This window comes from Mobula birostris, unplaced genomic scaffold (assembly GCF_030028105.1).
Source record: "Mobula birostris isolate sMobBir1 unplaced genomic scaffold, sMobBir1.hap1 scaffold_1743, whole genome shotgun sequence".
Lineage (NCBI taxonomy): Eukaryota > Metazoa > Chordata > Chondrichthyes > Myliobatiformes > Myliobatidae > Mobula > Mobula birostris.
Window position 1 is genome coordinate 20,883 of NW_027274788.1, and position 22,035 is coordinate 42,917.

The 22,035-nt window shown below is 45.2% G+C and overlaps 1 protein-coding gene across 1 annotated transcript in view; it reads left to right on the plus strand.

The window, feature by feature from the left end:
• The first annotated feature begins 1,895 nt into the window (after nucleotides 1–1,895).
• The window catches only part of LOC140192586 (glutathione hydrolase light chain 1-like), a 51,121-nt gene continuing 30,981 nt past the window's right edge, over nucleotides 1,896–22,035 (plus strand). Inside the window, exons 1-4 of the mRNA XM_072250146.1 lie at nucleotides 1,896–2,080; nucleotides 12,522–12,649; nucleotides 16,299–16,411; nucleotides 16,539–16,652. Coding sequence (XP_072106247.1) covers nucleotides 1,905–2,080; nucleotides 12,522–12,649; nucleotides 16,299–16,411; nucleotides 16,539–16,652 — 531 coding nt within the window. The 5' untranslated portion in view covers nucleotides 1,896–1,904. The remainder of the gene's footprint in view (nucleotides 2,081–12,521; nucleotides 12,650–16,298; nucleotides 16,412–16,538; nucleotides 16,653–22,035) is intronic.

Here is a 22,035-nt window from a genome sequence, read left to right on the forward strand (position 1 = left end):
CACCTACTGATCCAAATGTCCATCTTCATTTCACCTACTGATCCCAGAGTCCACCTTTCCTTCACCTATGGATCCCAAAGTCCATCTTCCCTGCACCTACTGATCCCAGAGCCCATCTTCCCTTCACCTACTGATCCCAGAGCCCATCAGTCCTTCACCTACTGATCCCATAGTCCACCTTCCCTTGACCTACTGATCCCAATCTTCCCTTCACCTACTGATCCCGGAGTCCACCTGCCCTTCACCTACTGATCCCAGAGCCCATCTTCCCTTCACCTACTGATCCCAGTGTCCATCTTCCCTTCACCTACTGATCCCAGAGTCCATCTTCCCTTCACCTACTGATCCTAGAGTCCATCTTCCCTTCACCTACTGATCCCAGAGTCCATCTTCCCGTCACCTACTGATCCTAGAGCCCAACTGCCTTTCACTTGGTGATCCAAGAGCCCCACCTGTCCATATGAACCCAGCCCATTATTCGGACCTTAATCCGTCGATAGGACCCCAGCCCGTCCCTGTGCCCCAATCCATCCATGGGAACCCAACCCGTCCATGGGACCCAATCCATCCATGGGACCCAATCTATCCCTTGGAACCCAGTACGTCCATGGGACCCAATCCGTCCATCGGACCCAATCTGTCCATGGATCCCAATCAGTCCATGGGATGCAATCCATCCATGGGACCCAATCCGTCCATGGGACCCCAGACCATCCATGGGATGCAATCCGTCCATGGGGACCCAATCCGTCCATGGGAACCCAATCCGTCCATGGGAACCCAATCCGTCCATGGGAACCCAATCCATCCATGGGAACCCAATCCATCCATGGGAACCCAGCACATCCATCGGACCCCAGCCCGTCCATGGGAACCCAGTCCATCCATGGGAACCCAATCCGTCCATGGGAACCCAGCACGCCCATCGGACCCCAGCCCGTCCATCGGACCCCAGCCTGTCCATGGGATCCCAGCTCATGCATGGGATCCAGTTTTGGGCCTGTGCTCACTGGAATTTAGAAGAATGCGTGGGACCTCATTGAAACCAACCAAATGTTGAAAGGACTAGAGAGGGTGGATGTGGACATGATGTTTCCTATGGTGATGGTATCCAGAGTTACAGGGCACAGCCTTAAAATTGAGGGATGACCTTTTAAAACGGAGCTCAGGAGGAATTTTTTTAGCCAGTGATTAGTGAATCTGTGGAATGCTCTGCCACAAACTGCAGTAGCGTCCAGGTCCATGGGTATATTTAAGGCAAAAGTTGATCACTTCCTGATCAGTCAGGGTATCAAAGGATATGGCAAGAAGGCAGGTGTATGAGGTTGAGTGGAATGCGGGAACAGCCATGATGGAATGTCGGAGCAGACTCCATGGGTTGAATGGCCTAATTCTGCTCCTACATCTAATGGCCTTATGGCCTAAGGTTACAATTCAACTTTAAATTGTCAATCTACTCACATTCCGTCAGCCAGTCTCCAGACACTGTTTCCGCAATTTACTCAACATTAAAACCTATACAACAATGCTCAGAGTACCAAATAATTGGTTAATCGGGTTGCCTCTCAGACGATCAAAACCTATACAACCGATCGGTTGTTCGGGTTGCCTCTCAGACGATCAAAACCCACACAATCGGTTAATCAGATTGCCTCTCAGATGATCAATACCTATACAACCGATCAGTTAATTGGGTTGCCGCTCAGATGATCAACACCTATACAACCTATCGGTTAATCGGGTTGCCTCTGAGATAATCAGCACCTACACAATCGGTTCCTCATTAATGAGATGATCTGTTGTTAGTACAAGGATGACAGACCCATTGTGATTTCCCTCATACCATCCCCATGACTCTGCCAACCCCCAGGCCTCCTGCTTCTCCTTAACAGCTCATCTCCAACATGACCTCCGACTACTTTGCAGCGACACTCTGGGCGAAGATCACAGACAACACCACGCATGGTATCGAGTACTATGAACCAGAGTTCTACACCAGCGAATCCCACGGCACCGCACACATGTCGTTGGTTGCTGAGGATGGCAGTGCTGTGTCGGCGACCAGCACCATCAACCTGTAGTAAGGCACTGGGCCCCTCCTGGAAACTGGTGCTTCTGTAGTGGGTGGAGGGCGGATCTGGGTCCGGGGAGAAGAGGTGGACAGATGGGGAGATATGGCTGTGTGGGAGGGAATGGAGGGAGGGGGTATAATTGGGGGAAGGATGGTGCTGACGGTCGCTGGGTGGATAGGTTGACCAGGGTTGAGTGCACAAGGTGGGCAGTGAGGGTGGGGAGGGTCTGTGGGAGAGGACTCCCAGCCAATGGGCATCTGGAACTCGACAACCTCACCAGTAATTTCCACTGCAGCATGGACCATCTCTGAACTGCCTGCAGTGGCAACTACAGGACCAGCCATTTTCCAGTCCAGCAAAGCCATTCCATGACACGTTTCAGTGCTACCGAAGGGTGTCAGCCCAAAACATCGACTGTCCTCTTTTCCATGGATACTGCCTGGACTGCTGAGTTCCTCTAGCGTTTTGTGGCTGTTGCTCGGATTTCCAGTATCTGCAGATTTTCTCTTGTTCATAATACGCTTCAATGGGATCATCTGTCATTGCTCTGAACCAGTGAGAACTGGACATTCAAAAGCAAATCGTACATTAACCTTTTCATTCTAATGACCCTCGTCTCGACCCTCTCCAATTCTTTCTTAAATAAGGGGCGCAATGCTGCTGACAGTACTCCATGAATGATAAAGCCTCAGCACTCCATCCCTGCTGAGTGCTCTCAGAATGGGCGCTGCCAGTGCATTTACCTTCCTCATCATCACGTCCATCTGCAAGTTAACCACTGTTCTACACAGAACACAGAAATCTACAGCACATTACAGGCCCTTCGGCCCGCAATATTGTGCTGACCATGTCACCTACTCTAGAAACTGCCTAGTGCGTAGCCCTCTATTTTTCTAAGTTCCGTGTACCATGTTCTCTCTAAACTGCGGAGGTGTATGGCTGCTCAAGAACTGAAATAATGCCGTACAGTGTCTGCTGCTGCGCAGTTGGAATTTTCATTTACACTGTATAACGTTTTATTAAAGTGTCACGTCATTTTCTGGCTGTTTTAACGTTTCCCGCTCAGAGGAATGGTTGGTTGTCACAGCTGTGAAAATCATTGAGGAGGAACATTGAAGTTAACCTTTAGGGAATCCTGCATGAAGACTCCTAAGTCACTTTGCATCTCTTAATTCTGAATTTTCTCCCCGTTAATACGCTTTTATTTCTTCTATCAAAGTGCATGACCATACACTTCCCTGCACTGTATTCCATCTGCCTCTTTTTTTGTCCATTCTCCTAATCTGCCTAAATCCTTCTGCGGACTCCCTGTTTCCTCAACACCAATTTGAATTAGAAGGTCTAATAATATTATTCACTAACATATACTTAATTTCTTGTTCAGCAAGTTCACATTTTTCCCTGTTCATCCGATATGGATGTTGTTTTATGGGTTTTGCATCTCCAACATCTACATCATGTGTAGCTACAGTGGTTCTTCTAGGAACATCTGGAAATAAATCCCTATATTTAAAAATTAACTGTTTCATCTGCTCTCTCTGCTCTGGCTGTAAATGAGCTAATTTCTCATCAATATTTTCTAGAATTTTTGAATTTGGTAACCTGGTTGAAATAATGTTGGGTTTAAAATGAGTTTCAGATGAATCATCCATTAAGTTTTTAGAAAGATCACACTCATTATTGATCACAGCAGTCATAGTAGCAGCTTCTCTCTCATAATACGGTTTTATCATATTTATATGACTCAGCTGTGTTGGCTTTCTTCGATCTGGAGTTTTTATCACATAATCCACATCATTTACTTTGGACTTAATCTCATAAGGACCATGAAATTTAGCTTGTAATGGGTTCGTTTGCACCGGTAAAAGAACCAACACTTTATCTCCAGGCTTAAATGACCTCATCCTAGCTTCCTTATCATACCAAGTCTTCATCTTCTCTTGAGCCAATTTTAAATTTTCCTTTGCCAAGCTACAAGCTTTATATAATCTTTCTTTAAATTGTAAAACATAATCCAGCAAATTAGTGTGTACCTCTTTATTAATCCACTGTTCCTTCAACAAGGCCAAAGGTCCTCGAACTCTATGCCCAAACACAAGTTCAAAAGGACTAAAACCTGATGATTCCTGTACTGCCTCTCTTACTGCAAAAAGTAGTAAATGTATACCTTCATCCCAGTCCTTTTCATTTTCCACACAATATGTCCTAATCATAGTTTTTAATGTAGAATGGAATCTCTCCAAGGCTCCTTGTGATTCTGGATGATAGGTTGATGAAATAATCTGTTTTGCTCCCAGTTTATAAACTATCTGCTGAAACAATCCAGACATAAAATTACTACCTTGATCCGATTGTATTTCCTTGGGCAACCCAAAATACGTAAGGAATTTTATAAGAGCCTCTGTCACAGTTTTGGCTGCTATATTCCTAAGAGGTACTGCCTCTGGAAACTTAGACGCTGTGTACATAATAGTTAATAAATATTGATGTCCAGTTTTAGTTTTTGGTAACGGACCTACACAGTCTACAATGATTTTTGAGAACGGCTCACCAAATACTGGAATTGGTTGCAGTGGGGCCACTGGAGTAACCTGATTAGGTTTACTCACAATTTGACACATATGACATGTTCTACAAAATGTCACCACATCTTTTCTTAAACTAGGCCAATAAAAATGTTTAGAACCTTGTTCATAGTTTTCTTTACACCTAAATGACCACCCAAAGGTATACTATGAGCCATAGTCAAAATCTCATTTCGGTAAATTTTAAGAACTACTATCTGATGATTAACTTCCCATTCCTCACTAGCATGAATTATAGGTGATCTCCACTTTCTCATTAATACTCCCTTTTCAAAATAGTATCCTGCTGGCACTTTTTCAATTTCACTATCTGGAAGAGCTTGCTCCTTTAATTTAACTATCTCAGGATCTCTACCCTGCTCTGCTATCATCTCCTTGCGAGATAAAGACAAATCTTCCTGGTCAGTCTTACTACCAAAATCCTGATCAAATAATGTAGGTGAGAAAGTTTCTGATACATCCTCAAAATTCGAATCTTGAGTTGAACAGTCATGGGTAACAACCTCATCCTTTACTTCAGTCCTTCTAGCCATAGCTCTGGTTACAACACAGGAAGAATCTGTGTTAGAATCCCTCTGTGGTTCCTCAGATTAGGCTTTATTGTTAAATGCACTTCAGGAAAAACTTGTCCACCCGCTAAGTCATTCCCTAACAAAAGCGAAACATCATTGATAGGTAAACTGGATTGTAGCCCTACTTTAACAACCCCTGTAACTAATCCTGACCTTAAATTTACTCTATGTAAATGTACTGGCATAAGGGCACTCCCAACTCCTCTAATGTAATTTACCTCATCAATGTCAGACTCATCACTAAACTTTAGCACACTGTCTAATATTAGTGATTGAGAAGCTCCAGTATCTCGAAGTATTCTTATCGGTCCTGAATTGGATCCTTCTTTCAAGGATACAAATCCTTCTGTTATATCCTGTATCCTCCTCTAATCCACCTGGGCAAGCTGCTCTCTCATACGTCTATAATTCCCTTTATTCCATTGCAATACTGATTCATGTGAGTTATGCTTCTCTATCTCAAATTGCAGTATGAGTTTAATCATATTATGATCACTGCTTCCTAAGGGTTCCTTCATGTTAAATTCCCCAGTAAGATCTGGGTTATTACACAACAGCCAATCCCGAAGATGTCCTTTCCCTGAGCAGGCTCAAGCACAAGCTGCTCTAAAAAGCCGTCTTGTAGGCATTCAACAAATTCCCTCCCTTGTGATCTGACACCAACCTGATTTTTCCAATCCCTTTGCATATTGAAGTTCCCCCCCTTTACAATTGTGTCATTACCTTCATGACATGCCTTTTCCAGCTCCCTTTGCAATCTCAACACCACATCTTGGCTACTATTTGGAGGCCTATATGTAATTCCTACTCTGTTTTTTTACCCTTGCAGTATGAAGGTGTAAATGCCATCATTCATATCATTGATATAAAGCTTGAAAAGAAGCAATCCCAACACCGACCCCTGCGGGCCACTACTAGTCAGCTAAAGTCTCCCTTTACTTCCACTCTGTGTCCTGTCAGTCAGCCAATCTTCCATCCACTAGTATTGTTCCTGTAATACCACGGGATCTTTTCTTGTGTAGCAGGCTTATCTACAGCATCTTGTCAAGGGCCTTCTGAAAATCCAATTTAGCAACCTCCACTGACTCTCCTTTGTCTTGTGTCTGTCAAAGAATTCCAACTGATTCATCAGGCAAGATTTCCTCTTAAGGAAAATATGCTGATTTTGGCCTATCTTATCAGATGTCACCAATTACCCTGAAACCTCATCCTTAATAATGAACTTCAACATTTTCCCAACCACTTGAGTTAGGCTAACTAGCCATAATTTCCATTCTCTTGTCTTCCTCCCTCAAAGAGTGGAGGGACATTTACAATTTTCCTGTACTCCGGAACCATTGCAGAATCCAGTGGTTTTTGAAAGATCATTACTTATGCCTCCACAATCTCTTCAGCTACTTCTTTCAGAACCCTGGGGTGTAGTTCATTTGGTTCAGGTGACTTACCTACCTTTACATTTTTCACCTTGTGAAGCACCTTGTCCTTAGTTAGAGCAACTACACTCCTTCTCCCTGATAGTCTCAAAGTTCTGGCATTCTATCTGTATCTTCCACAATAAAGACTGACACAGGATATTTATTAAGTTCATCCACCATTTTGTTTGTCTCCCTTTACTACCTCTTCAGCATATTTTTCCAGCAGTCTGATATCCACTCTTGCCTCTCTTTTACTCTTAATGTATTTATATATTTTGAAAAATAAAACTCTTTTTCATGATTTGCTAGCCTAACCTCATATTTTGTCTTTCCTCTCGTTACTGCTTTTCCAGTTGCCTTCTATTGGTTTTTAAACACCAAAAACTTCCCACTAATGTTTGCTTTGTTGTATGTCCTTCCTTTTGCTATGATGAACTTGGTTTTCAGGGCATGAGTAGCGCCGACTATTGACTCATCCAGCCTTTCAGCACTGTGGTCCATATTCCAGGGAAGTGTTATCCGAAGTGCAGATGAAGGGTCTCAGCCTGAAACTTCGATTGTCATTGGTGCTGTCTGATCTGCTGACCTCCTCTGGCAGTCGGTGTGTGTTGCTGAAATCCTGGAGGAGTCGATCATCCTTACAACATTAGAGTGAGATCCTTTCACAACACCTGAAGTTTCCTATCACTTACAAAGATGTCTTTGTGAAGTTTACTTTTGTTTGACGTCTCTGTCACCTCAACTTGTTTTGCTAATGGGATGTCCAGTGATGCGGATGCCAAGTCCACTGTCTCCCAGTTCCAGAGACCCGAGCCCAGTCCTGACCTTGGGTGCTGTTGTGTATGTGTCCTGTTTACACAACTCTGTTATTAATAAAAACGCTGGAGACAGGAACTAAGTTTCATGGTTCTTTACTGGGAGAGTCCGAACTTGACACACACATACAGATCAGTACACGTCTAATAGCACATGCAATGTGTTACTACAACATGAAGTAGTCCCTTATTATAATGTAAGCTATACGGTACACTCCTCCCCTTTTATTTTAACAGTGTATCAACTGTTTTTTTAGTGGGGCACTATGCTTACCTTTAACACACAAACGCTTACCATTTGTTTACAAATTATAACAAAGTAACTTAATAATATCAAATTATAACAAACCTTCTTCCTCTTTTTTTCACTTTTGGTCTAAGACCCATTGAGAGGTCAAGTCTCTGCCGGGGGCGGTGGGGGGGGGGGGATCTTCTCTGCCTCTCCGGGTAATGTCTGTCCTGAAACGTTTGCTTTGGGGAATGAGTCTCCACAGGTACATCAGGTGGGTCCTCAGCACTGATGACAGCTTATCTGTGGATGCGGCTGATGTGGTCACATCAGGAGTGTTTGCTTCTATGTCATGGGAATCCGGGCAAGGTGTTGTTGTGTTTTTCACCTGAGCATCCAGGATTTGGTCCACATGACGTCTCCATATGTTCTCTCCCACCTCCACTGTATACACCAGTGGCCTGTCTATGGTGGAAATTGTACCCGGCTGCCACTTTTCAGTCCGGTAATCACGTGCAAGAACTGACTGTCCCACACTGAAGCTCCGTATTGACTTAGCATTCAAGTGTTTGAACTGTCTGTTCTCCACATCACGCCGTACATTTGGTTTGAGAAGATCCATGCAGGACCTCAGGTTCCTGTTCAGAAAGAGCATTGCTAGAGTCTGATTAGTGGTTGCGTGTACTGCATTACAATAGGCAAGGAGCAGGTTGTCTATCTTGTGTTGCAGTGGTCGATTTTCACTGTCCATTGCCTTGATGGCTTCTTGAATGTCTGCACAAATCTTTCTGCCAAGCCATTTGAGGATGAATGGTAAGGGGCAGATGTAAAGTGCTTCATTCCATTGTTCTTCACAAAACTTTGGAATTCTTCAGAAACAAATTGTCGTCCATTGTCTGTGCAGATTTGTTCTGGTATGCCATTCCTGACGAACATGGTCCTCAGAACTGTAATGGTCTTTTCTGATGTGGTTGTCTTCATTTTGATGACCTCTGGCCACTTGGAATGTGCATCGACAGCGATTAAAGAGATAGAGTCCCTGAATTGTCCAGCAAAGTCGATGTGCACTTGTTGCCATGGTGATGAGGGCCACTCCCACGGATGGAGAGGGGCTTGTGGTGGTGTGTTCTGGACTTTTTGACATCCAGAGCAGTTCTTGGTCAAGTCCTCAATTTGTTTATTGATTCCTGGCCACCACACATAGGCACGGGCAAGACCTTTCGTCTTCACGGTACCCAGGTGCCCCTCGTGCAGTTCCTCCAGCACTCTGGTGTGCAGCTTGGGAGGAATCACAACTCGTGAGCCACATATTAGTGTTCCCCAACACACTGACAACTGTTCTTTCCTCGCTGAGAAGGCTGGAAACAGTGTGTTACCCCGTGCTGGCCATCCCTTTACCGTGATGTCATACACTTCTGACAACGTAGGGTCATTGTGTGTTTCACTTTCAATGAGACTGTTTGCTACTGGTAATTGTTCAACAATTGTTGTGTGAAAGACCTCTGCTGAATCCATTTGTGTAGTTATCTCTAAAGTCGGCAGTAGCAAACGTAACAACCCATCTGCGTTGCCGTGTTGCTTGGTCCCCTTGTGTTCGATGTCGTACCTGTGACCTCCTAAGAAAAGAGACCATCGCTGCAGCCTTTGTGCTGTCATCACTGGAACACCTTTCCTTGGGTTGAAGATTGACACAAGAGGCTGATGGTCAGTCAACAGGATAAACTTTTGACCATACAGGTAGTGACTGAATTTCCTGACTCCCCGCACGAGGCTTAGAGCCTCTCTGTCAATCTGTGCGTAGTTGTGTTCAGCTGAAGTTAGCGTTCTTGAGGCAAAGGCTATTGGTCTTTCTGAGCCATCTGGAAACTTGTGCGATAACACAGCTCCTATCCCATGTGGCGAGGCATCACAAGCCAATCGGATAGGTAAGGAGGGGTCAAAGAGTGCAAGCACCCCTTCTGAAGTTATGAGTCTTTTATTTTCTTGAAATGCTTTCTCACAGCTCTCAGTCCAGTTCCATTGTGTCGCCGTCTGTAATAGTGCATTTAGTGGGTGCAGGACTGCGGATAGGTTAGGCAAGAACTTGTGGTAATAGTTCACTAGAGCAAGGTATGCTCTCAGCTGAGACACATTTTCAGGTGGTGGTGCCTTAATCACCGCTTCTATCTTGTCTTGAGACGTGTGTAAGCCATCCTTGCTGATCACATGCCCACAGTATGAGATTTCCTTTTTGAAAAACTCACATTCCTGTCGATTAGCTCTGAGCCCATATTCTCATAACCTGGTGAGCACTTGTTCAAGGTTGGAAAGATGTTCACCATCATCTGTGCCAGTGACAATGATGCCATCCAGGTAACACTGAGTCCCTGGAATCCCCTGCAGGACCTGGTCCATTGCCCTTTGCCAGATTGCAGGAGCTGATGCTATCCCAAACACCAACCTGTTGTACTGGTAAAGACTTCTGTGTGTAATTATTGTTAGGTATTTCTTGGATGCTTCATCGATTTCCATTTGGAGATAAGCCTGGGCCAAACTGATTTTTGTGAAATGTTCCCCTCCTGACAGGGAAGCACAGATGTCGTCAATACGGGGTAGAGGATACTGTACTGTGTGGAGAACTGGGTTAACAGTCACTTTAAAGTCTCCACATATGCGCACCTTGCTTGGTTTTCCTGGTTTTGTGCTGGAGGTTTTCTTTATCACTGGAACAATAGGCATGGCCCACTCACTCCAATCCACCTTTGACAGGACCCCAGTCTGCTCCAGATTTTTCAGCTCTGCCTCTACTGTAGGACGGATTGCATATGGCACTGGTCTGGCTTTGTGAAATTTTGGACATGCATTTTCCTCAATCTCAATCCTTGCTTTCATTCCCCGAAGTGTTCCTATTCCTTTCATGAACACTTCCTCAGAGTCAGCAAGTGTTTGTGACAGTCTCTCAGATGTAGCCTTGCTGCCCTCCTTTGCTGCCACGTCTGGTGCCTTGATAGTGTGCCAATCCAACTGAATTTTCCTGAGCCATTCACGTCCCAGCAATGGTGGCCCTCCATTTTTCAGTACATAGAGGTTCATCTGCTGTGTTTTGTCTCCATAGGTCCCTGTCACTTTAATATTACCTTTGGGACACACTCTCTGTCCTGTGTAAGTCTTTAGCAGTAGTTTAGCTCGTTTCAGAGGTATGTGAGAAAACAGTCGTTTGTAGTCGTGTACAGAGATCACTGTTAAAGCTGAGCCTTTGTCCAACTCCATTTACAGTCTCACGCCTGCCACTTTATATTACTCCATATTACTCTTCGATCATCTGTCTCTTCCACACTGTGAAGTTACAGACAAGACAATTCACTTTTGTCTGAGTCATTTTCATCAGAACTGCTTTCTTTCATTTTGTGTGCATTGTTGTATTTTCCTCCTGAGGTTTCTTGTTTCTCTGTATTTTGTCCTTTTTCTGCTGTTTACTAGCTTTGTATACTCTGCCAGTGTGACCCTGCTTGCCACAGTTTCTGCATTCTTTATCTTTAAACCAACAATCATCAGGGTCATGTGACCTGTTCCCACAACGGTAACATTTCTTTCCTTCATTTCTGTTCAGTGACATTTTATTTGTAGCATATTCCAGAGATTTTTGTTGTATCTCTGAAGCACCACGTGCTGCTGTTTCCAATGATATTGCAATGCTCAGTGCCTTCTTGAACACTGAGAAGGCACTCCTGTGTGTAAAAGGAAACTCCTTTTACACACAGGAGTTTCTTCTGTGTGGTTTCACAGTCCATGCCACACACTAACCTGTCCCTCAATGCATCCAACAGACCCACTCCAAATTGACAATGTTCTGATAGTTTGCACAATTCAGCACAACAATCAGCAATGCTTTCATCTTTCTGATTCCATTTGTGAAATCTAAATCTTTCAGCAATGACCAGTGGTTTGGGGTTTAAATGCTATTGGAGAGTGTGTACTATTTGCTTCAACGTTTTGTCAACTGGCTTTTCAGGGGTTAACAAGCTCCGTAGCAGTTGGTATGTTTTTGCTCCCATAACACTGAGTAAGACACTGGCTTTCTTTTCATCATTAACACCGTTAACATCACATTATAACTCCACTCTTTCAATGTAAGTTACCCAGTTTTCAATGCTACTAATCAAATGCTGTAATGGTTGCAATCATCGCCATCTTTGTTATGTTAATTTAGCCCCGTTTTCCCTTGTTTTGTTTTTAGCCAGCAACTTGCAGTCACTGCACGTTCCACTTGACTCACGTGTCCTTTTTGCTAGCGCCACGAACGCACTCCATCTAGATGCGTGTGTCGCTCCTTTTCATCTCCCTTCTCTCTCTTCTCTTCCGAGTGTCGTTATCAACTAAAACACGGCGTTCCGATAAGATGTAGGTTCATAATTCTTGTCGCCAATTTGTTGTGTATGTGTCCTGTTTACACAACTATGTTATTAATAAAAATGCTGGAGACGCGAACTAAGTTTCATGGTTCTTTACTGGTAGAGTCCGAACTCGACACACACAACAGATCAATACGCGTCTAATAGCGCATGCAACGACGTGTTACTGCAACATAAAGTAGTCCCTTATTATAATGTAGGCTCTACGGTACAGGTGCTGTCTGTGTGGTGTTTCTGATTTGCTCCCCATCACGTGGGTTAATTAGCCAAGGTAAGTTCCCTCAGGGTATATAGGTATGTGGTAGAATCGAAGCAATGATGGGGATGTGGGAAGAATGAAGGATTAGTGTACATGGGTGGTTGGTGCTCAGCATGGACTACTGGGCTGAAGGACTGTCTCTGTGCCTTATCTTCGTGATGTTATCACTTCTTTCTTTTGCAGTTTTGGATCCAAGGTGAGGTCCACCACCAATGGCATCATCTTCAACAACGAAATGGATGACTTCTCCTCCCCGGGCGCCAACAATTATTTCGGTGTTCCACCTTCTGCTGCCAACTTCATCAAACCAGGTCAGCTGGTGTCTGCAGGGCTGTGCCCGTGGAATGGCATGCTCAGGGTTGTGCCCGTGGAATGACATGCTCAGGGCTGTGCCCGTGGAATGACATGCTCAGGGCTGTGCCCGTGGAATGACATGCTCAGGGCTGTGCCCGTGGAATGACATGCTCAGGGCTGTGCCCGTGGAATGACATACTCAGGGTTGTGCCCGTGGAGTGGCATGCTCGGGGCTGTGCCCGTGGAATGACATGCTCGGGGCTGTGCCCGTGGAATGACATACTCAGGGTTGTGCCCGTGGAGTGGCATGCTCGGGGCTGTGCCCATGGAATGGCATGCTCGGGGCTGTGCCCATGGAATGGCATGCTCGGGGCTGTGCCCGTGGAATGACATGCTCAGGGCTGTGCCCGTGGAATGGCATGCTGCTCATGTTCTAACATGGCAGGACACTTCAATCATGGGACTGACGTCTCAGCATCTGATGAACCACGCTGGGACTAACTAATTTGGCAGAGGGTGGGAACCAGAATGATTGAGCTGCAGATGGGGCAGTGGGTCTACAAGTAGATGCAGTGTGTCGTGAGACCATGAAGATAGACCTGCAGATGACAGAGCAAAATTGGGAGGAGTTGAAGTGTAACATGGGGGCCAAATCAAAAAGGGTGATGAATGAAGGTGTTATATTTGAATGCACACAGTATATAGAATAAGGTGGATGATCTTGTTACGCAGTTAACGATTGGCAGGCATGGTGTTATGGGCATCACTGAGTTCTGGCTGAAAGAAAATGATAGTTGGGGTTAATATCCATGGATACACATTGTCTCGAAAGAGCAAGCAGACAATCAGATGGGGTGACATAGGATCAGAAGATATAGAATCCTTGTGGTAAAGTAAAAAACCTGCTAGAGTAAAAGGACCCTGACACAGACCTACAAACAGTAGCCAAGTTTGGGATACAATTTGCAACGGGAGATGGTAAAGGCATGTCAAAAAGATAATGTTGTGATTGTCGTGGGAGATTTCAATATGCAGGTGGATTGGAGAAATCAGGTTGGTGCTGGATCACAAAAGAGGGAATTTGTAGTATGCTCACAGGAATGTCTAGTGGGCTGAACCACAAGCTAGCTTTTTAGAACAGATTGTGGTTGAACCCACTGAGGGAAAATTAATACTGGATTGGGTGCTGTGTAATGAGCTAGATTAGATTAAGCAGCTTAAGGTAAAGGAACTCTTAGGAGACGGTGATTGTCATATGATAAAATTCACCCTGCAGTTTGAGAGGGAGAAGCTAATATCAGATGTATCAGTATTACAGTGGAGTAAAGGGAATTACAGAGGCATGAAAGAAGAAATCATTAAAATTAATTGGAAGGGGATACTAGCAGGGATGATGCAGGACAGCAAAGTCTCAAGTATTTGGGATCAATTCAGATAGATACATCCCAAAGATGAAATATTCTAAAGGGAAGATGACACAACCATAGCTGAAAGGCAACATAAAAGCAAAAGAGATCATATATAATAGAACAAAAACCAGTGGGAAGTTGGAGGATTAGGAAGCTTTTAAATATCAATTGAAGTCAATTAAAAAGCCACAAGGAGACAAAAAATGAAATATGAAGGTAAAGTAGCCAATAATATAAAAGTTTTTTTCAGGTATATAAAGGGCAAAAGAGAGGCAAAAGTGGATATCAGACTGCAGGAGAAGTACACCAGAGGGGTATTAATGGGGTCAAGGGAATGGCAGTTGAACTTACTAAGTATTTTTCATTGGTTTTCACTGTGGAAGACACCAGCACTATGCCAGAAAGTTGAAAACGTTAAGGAGCAGACATATTTGTGTTGCCGTTAATGAGAAGGTGCTTGGGAAGCTGAAAGGTCTGAAGGTAGACAGATGGACTACACCCCAGGGTTCTGAACGAGGTAACTGAAGAGATTGTGAAGGCATTAGTAATGATTTTTCAAGAATCACTAGATTCTGGAATGGTTCCAGAGAACTGAGAAATTGCAAACGGCAACCCCCACTCTTTAAGAAGGGTGGGAGGCAAAAGAAAGGAAATTATAGACCAGCCTGACCTCAGTGGTTGGGAGGTTGTCAGATTCCATTACTAAGGATGAGGTGTTAGGGTCTTTGGAGGCAGATGATAAAGTAGGCTAAATGCAGCATGGTTTCGTTAAAGGAAAATCTTTCCTGAAAAATCTCTGCTGGAATTCTTTAAGGAAATATCGGGTAGGATAGTCAAAGCAGAGTCAGCGGATGTGCTCACTTAGATTTTCAGAAGTTCTTTGACAAAGTGCAAACTTACTACTCCCCCCAAACAACTTCCTCATGCATGTTATTTATAAAAATCCCCAAGAGCAGGAGTCCCAGAACAGATCCCTGTGGAACACTGCTGGTCACCGACCTCCCCATCTACTACCACATTCTGGCTTATGCGAGCAAGAAATTCTGAATCCATGCAGCTGGGTTTGATTGGATCCCACGTGCTCCAACGTTCTGAATCGACCTACTGTGGGGAACTTTGTCGAACACCTTACTAAAATCCATATACACCACATCCACTGCTCCACCTTCATCAATTTGTTTTGTCAATTCATTTAAGAATTTGATCTGGTGTGAGATTTGACCGGCCCCTCACAAAGCCATGCTGCCTATCACTAATCAAACTATGCTTTTCCAAATTCTCATAATCCTGTCTCTAAGAATCATCTCCAATTATTTGTCCACAATTGAAGTGAGACTATAATTCCCAGGGTTATCACCACTCCCTTTCCTGACCAAAGGAAGAACATCTCCCTCCCTCCAATCATCTGCACCACCCCAGCAGCTAGTGCGGACACAAAGGTCATTGCCAAAGATGCAGCAATCATTTCCTTCGCTTCCCCTAGTACCCTGGTCTATATCCTGTCTCGTTCTGGGTAATTATCTATCCTAAATTTTTCTTTAAAAGTTCCAGTTCATCCTCTTTGTTAATGTCAACATCTTTCCAATATATCCTCTTGGTCTATGCTGGCCTCACATTTGTCAAGGTCACTCTCCCTGGTGAATACTGAGGCAAAGTATTCATTAAGTACTTCCCCTATCTCTTGCGACTCCAATATGATTGGGCCTTTGTTCTCTTTGGCTATCTTCCTCTTCTTCACATACATGAAGAAAGCCTTGGGATTAACTTAATTGGACTCACCAGGACCTTCTCAACCCCGTTCTAGCTCTCCTAAATCTCTTCTTAAGCTCTTTCCTTGCTATCTTATAATTAGCATGAGCCCAGAGTGACCCTTACTTCCAAAAGCTTAAGTAAGTTCCTTTCTTCCTCCTGACGAGGTGTTCAATATCTTTTGTCAACCACGGTTGTTTAACCACACAATTGATTCCATACCTCAGTCAGACAAATCTATTCAGTACCCACAGCAAGTGTTCCCTGAACAAACCCCAAACTATCACTGTGCATTTCTCCCTGAGTACACTCTAAACAAGCCCCAACACTTCCACTGTGAATTTCTCCTTTACACCCCAAACAAGCCCCACACTCCACTGTGCATTTCTCCCTGATTACATGCATCCCAATTGTTGCTCCCATTTTCCTGCCTGATTGCGTGATAATTCCCCTCCCCAAGGTACTCCCTTTGTACACTGTGCCTTAGTGTCTGTTCTCTTCCCATCAGGCAAGACGCCACTGTCCTCCATGTGTCCTGCTATAATTCTCAACGGAGACAACTCGGTGAAAATGGTGGTGGGTGCCTCTGGGGGAACGAAGATCACTACGGCAACGGCGCTGGTATGTACTGGGGTGGAGAGGATTATGATCAACATCTTCAGAAGTGGAGAGAACAATGAATGGGCAGAAATTTTGGTGAGGAGATATCTTGTCGTGTGATTCATTCAGTGTCTTTATGGTGGCCCAGGTAATAATGAACACGCTGTGGTTTCATTACGATGTGGAGGAAGCTGTGAAGGCACCCAGATTTCACAATCAACTCTACCCAAATGTCACCGATGTGGAGAAGGCACTCGAGCAGGTTAGTGCAGACGTGCTGGACGTCTCTGGGTGTGTGGGCTGGGAGACTTCCTAAGGCTCTGTCGTCCCAAGTAGGAAATTGATGATGGAGTTGTTTGCACAAACCTAAGATAGTGTTTCTGAACTGTACTGGATTTCCCCTAACTCAGGACTGTGCTCATGGCTACGACCAGCTACTGGCAGATGTAATTGTGATAGCTGCCTCCTGCAGAAAGTGGCAATGGACAGAGTCCTTCCCTGCAAGCCTCAGGGACTTACCTGTGGAATGACTCCAATCCGAGTATTCTTTCTCTTGCTGTGTCCTGTTGACTGATGGTTTTATTTTGATCTGCCTCCCTTTCTCCCTCCCCCACCACCTCCTCCCTTTCTCCCCCCACCCCCCTTTCTCCCCCCACCCCCCTTTCTCCTTCCCTTTCTCCCCACCACCACCTCCCTTCTTTCTCCCTCCCCCCACCCTCCCCCTTTCTCCCTCCCTTTCTCCCCCACCACTTCCTTCCTTTCTCCCCCCACCACCCCCTCCCTTTCTCCCCCACCGCTCCTTCCCTTTCTCCCTCCCCCACCATGCCCTCCCTTTCTCCCTCCCCCACCACTCCCTCCCTTTCTCCCCCCACCACCCCCTCCCTTTCTCCCTCCCCCACCCCCTCCCTTTCTACCACCACCACTCCCTCCCTTTCTCCCCCCCACCACTCCTTCCCTTTCTCCCCCCACCCCCTTTCTCCCTCCCTTTCTCCCCCACGACTCCCTCCCTTTCTCCTTTCACCACTCCCTCTCTTTCTCCCCCGCTCCCTCCCTTTCTCCCTCCCCCACCACTCCCTCCCTTTCTCCCTCCACCACCCCCTCCCTTTCTCCCCCCGCTCCCTCCCTTTCTCCCTCCCCCACCACTCCCTCCCTTTCTCCCTCCACCACCCCCTCCCTTTCTCCCCGCTCCCTCCCTTTCTCTCCCGCTCCCTCCCTTTCTCCCTCCCTTTCACCCCCACCACTCCCTCCCTTTCTCCCCCCCCCACTATTCCCCGTGACTAATGGTGTTCAGCAGGGGTGGGAGTTGACACCTCATCTTTTCACATTATATGTCAATGATTTCAATGATGGAATTGATTGCTTTGTGGCCAGATTTGCAGACGATACAAGGACAGGTGAGGGGCAGATGGTGTTGAAGAATTAGGGAGCCTGCAGAAGAAATTTGACTGGATTCCCAACCTTTTTGATGCCATGGACCCCTACCATTAACCGAGATTAACCGAGGGTGGGGACCCCTGACTTGGACAGTTAAGGAGAATGGGCAAAGAAGTGGCAGATAGAATGCAGTGTAGGGATGTATATGTCCATGCGCTTGGGTAGATGGATTAATGGCATATGCTATTGTTTAAGTGGGGAGAAAATTAAGAAATCAGAGGTGCAAAGGGACTTGGGAATTCTCATGTAGGATTCTGTAAAGTTTAATTTGAAATTTAAGTTGGTGTTGAGGAAGGCATGTGCAATGTTGGCATTCATTTCAAGAGGGCTAGAATGTACGAGCAGGGATGTGATGCTGAGGCTTTATAAAGCACAGGCTAGATCCCACTTGGAGATTTGTGCCCCCTTCTCAAAGAAACATGTGCTGCAATTGGAGAGGGTTCCGAGGAGGTTCATGAGAATTACCCCAGGAATGAAAGGGTTAACGTGTGAGGAGCGTTTGATAGCTCTGGGCCTGTGCTTTCTGGAGTTTAGATGAACGAGGAGAAATTTTATTGAAACCTATCGAATATTGAAAGGCCTAGATGGGGGGGGGAGGGGTGGAGAGAATATTTCCTATAGTAAGGGAGTGTAGGACCAGAGGACAGACTCACAGTATGAGGACAGAGATGAGGAGGAATTACTTTAGCCTAAGGGTGGTGAATCTATGGAGTTAATTGCTGTAGAAACTAAGTCACTAGGCATATTTAAAGCAGAGACTGATGGGCATCTACTAATCAAGGGCCCAGGGAGAAGACAGGAGAATGGGGTTGAGAGGGATGATAACTCAGCCATGATGGAATGCCACAGCAGATGTAATGGGCTGAATAGCCTCATTCTACTCCTATGACTTACGGTCCTCCCTCCCCCATCCTCCACTTTGCTCTCTTCTGCTCTCCCCTTCCTTCCCTCCACTGTCTGCCTCCCCTCATTCCCCCTGCCCCTCCATTCCCCTTCCTCCCCATCTAACCTCATCTTTTCTACACTTTCTGTCTCTGATCTTATCTGCTAACTACTAATTTCTGGAGTTATCCAAACTCTGCTCCTCCTAGAAATATACTTTGTTTCATTTATTGTTTGTCTTATTTCCTCTGATTTCAGTATATGTCTCAGTATTTATTTTGTAACTTACAGTACTTTGTCTTTGCCCAGTACTGCTGCTGTGAAATCCCTCATATCATGACATGTACACAAAGTCGGTGGCAGTAAACCCCATAGTGTTTCTGTTTCTCTTTTTCACTCAGACCTATTCACTCTCATCTCTTTACTGCGTCTCAGTCTGAGCCCCTGACTTTTCTAATGCCTCCTTTGTTCTCCCTATCTCCTAGTAGGTGGTGGGGTGGAGATACGTCTCTAACAAAGAGAGTGTAAGGTGCTCCTTCCCTCCACTAGCCTGCGGGTCACCCTTGGGCAAAGTGCCACATCGATCAGGGTCACGTGAAGCCGAGGGATCTTGTGATGGATGGTCGTATGAGCAGCTGGTGCATCTCACAAGTCCTGGTTATGTGACCACTGACACCAGGCAGACAGTCTCTGAAGAGTATTGGTAATGGCTGCGGACACTTGTCTTGTAAAGAGACTGCCCAGAAGAAGGCAATGGCAAATCATTTCTGTGGAAGAATTTGGCAAGACCAATCACGGTCATGGAAAGGCCATGGTCATCCATGTCATGTGACACGACATAATATGAACGAACAATCTCCTAATCGATGTTCTGGCTGTCCTTGGTCCAATTTGCACACGCAATGTGCTCACATTCATTTGAGTTTACTGTTGTGTCCACCAGAATGCCATGAAATTCCTCGCTTGTTTGAAGTGCGCAGAGTGATACAGTCACAATAAATAGCTGCAAATTAGGAGAATGATGCAAACGATAGAGCTGTAGACTGTACTTCAGTGCAAAAAACAGACATGAGACTATAGTGGAAGAATAGAGAGAGCTGGATTCGACAGTCTAAGAATGTTTTCTGGAAACAAGTTTTTTCACCTTACTCCATTTTCATTCAGTTAATGTAGGTTGTATTTGCTTTAATGATCTTAACAACAGAGTCGAATACAATATTCAATCAATAAAACATGAGTAGCACTTTTAAAATATTCTGACGTGCAGAACATGGAATATTACAGCCCAGCACAGGCCCTTCGGTCCATGATGCTCTGCCAACCTCTTAACCTACTCTCAAGTTCAAGTTGAAATTCAAGTTTAATTGTCATTCAACCACACACATGAAACAGTGTTCCTCAGGGGCCAACGTACAAGACGTAATACCAACAGGCACACACAGCACAAGGCACGTATAACACATGTAGTTACGAGAGCAGTAACTGTCGTCAAAAAAAACCTAACCCAAGACCGAGTGTCGTGACCCATAGATTGACAATGCATGGGATGTTGTCCTAGCACCAAGTTTCTCCAGGAGCAAGCACACAGCATTTTCTCAGTCATACGCACGAGCAGCTACAGATGAACACCATCAGCTTGTCTTCCACTGAGTGAAGACTGGAGGGGCAGGCACTGATGAGAGGGCTCAGCCCCCACCAACCCAGCTCGGTTGATGGCTGCGCCAAACTGCCTTTGGCGTCTGGAGATGACCCCACGGCATTGGGTCTACCTGGTACGTACTCTCAGATTAATTTAATCCTTCCCTCCCACATTGCCTCCGCTTTTCTATCATCCATGTCCTATCTAAGAGTTTCGTAAATGCCCTTCGCGTATCTGCCTCTACCACCACCCCTGACAGGACGTTCCACACACACACCAGATCAAAGGGACATTCCACCATTTTCCTTTTGCATCTCTGACCATGCCATGGTCTTGGTTGTTCCAGCTACAAACCATGGTATTCATCCATGGTTAAACCAACTGGGACCATCAGACAGCCATGGATTCCTGAGTTGTTGGAAGGTTGGTGCAGCAGTACAGATGAATATGCTGACATTGTAACAGCTTACATATCCTTCTCTGAAGATATGTGTCTTCCTAAAAAGATTATTGTGAGGTATAACAATGACAAGCTCACCAAGGAGTTGAGGACCCTCACATTTGCAAAGGGTCATGCCTACATGTGTGGCTTCCCTCCAGAGATTCTCGATCGCACAGTAGCAGCGGCAGCCAACCGGGCTTTTCAGAAGTTTTCTCCAGATGTTCCTCCGTGCTTCTCACATCTGTCTCCATCAAATCAGAATTGTGCACGGCATCCTACTTACAAATGCAATATCATTTCACTGGAGAGCTGCGCCGCCATCTTCTCCTCCCACCTGTCTTGACTGAGATAATTTCACCTTGTGCAATTATGCAGTGTTCTAGACTGCTTTAAAGTTGCTACAATTGTTTCAGTTCCCAAGAAAGACAAGATCATTAGACTTAATGATTCTAGGCCAATAGCTCTGAATTCAGTCATTATGAAAACCTTTGAACATCTGATGTTGGTTTACCTTACCTTAAGGCCATTACTGATTGTCTTTTTGACCCATTACAGCTTGCTTATAGAGCAACTCACAGTTGAGGAAGCAGTTAACTTATGCCTTCATCACATTCTTCAACATCTGGACTTCCCCAACATTGATGTGAGGATCTTGTTTGTGGATTTTGGCTCTGCCTTCAACACTATTGTTCCAGAATTGCTACACAGGAAGCCGTACCTTACAGTGCAGACTGTAAGGCTGGGCTCCTGCTATTCAAGGACATTTTCAACCTCTCACTGCTACAGGCGAAAGCTCCCACATGCTTCAAAAAGGCAACAATTATACCAGTGCCTGAGAAGAATAATGTGAGCTGCCTTAATGACTCTCACATCAACAGCGATGAAATGCTTTGAGAGGTTGGTCATGACTAGACTGAACTCCTGCCTCAGCAAGGATCTGGACCCATTGCAATTTGCCTATCGTCACAATAGGTCAATGGCAGATGCAATCTCAATAGCTCTCCAGACAGCTTTAGACCACCTGGACAACACAAACACCTGTGTCAGGATGCTGTTCATCGACTATAGCTCAGCATTTAATACCATCATTCCCACAATCCTGATTGAGAAGTTGCAGAACCTGGGCCTCTGTACCTCCCTCTGCAATTGGATCCTTGACTTCCTAACCGGAAGACCACAATCTGTGTGGATTGGTGATAATATATCCTCCTCACTGACGATCAACACTGGCGCACCTCAGGGGTGTGT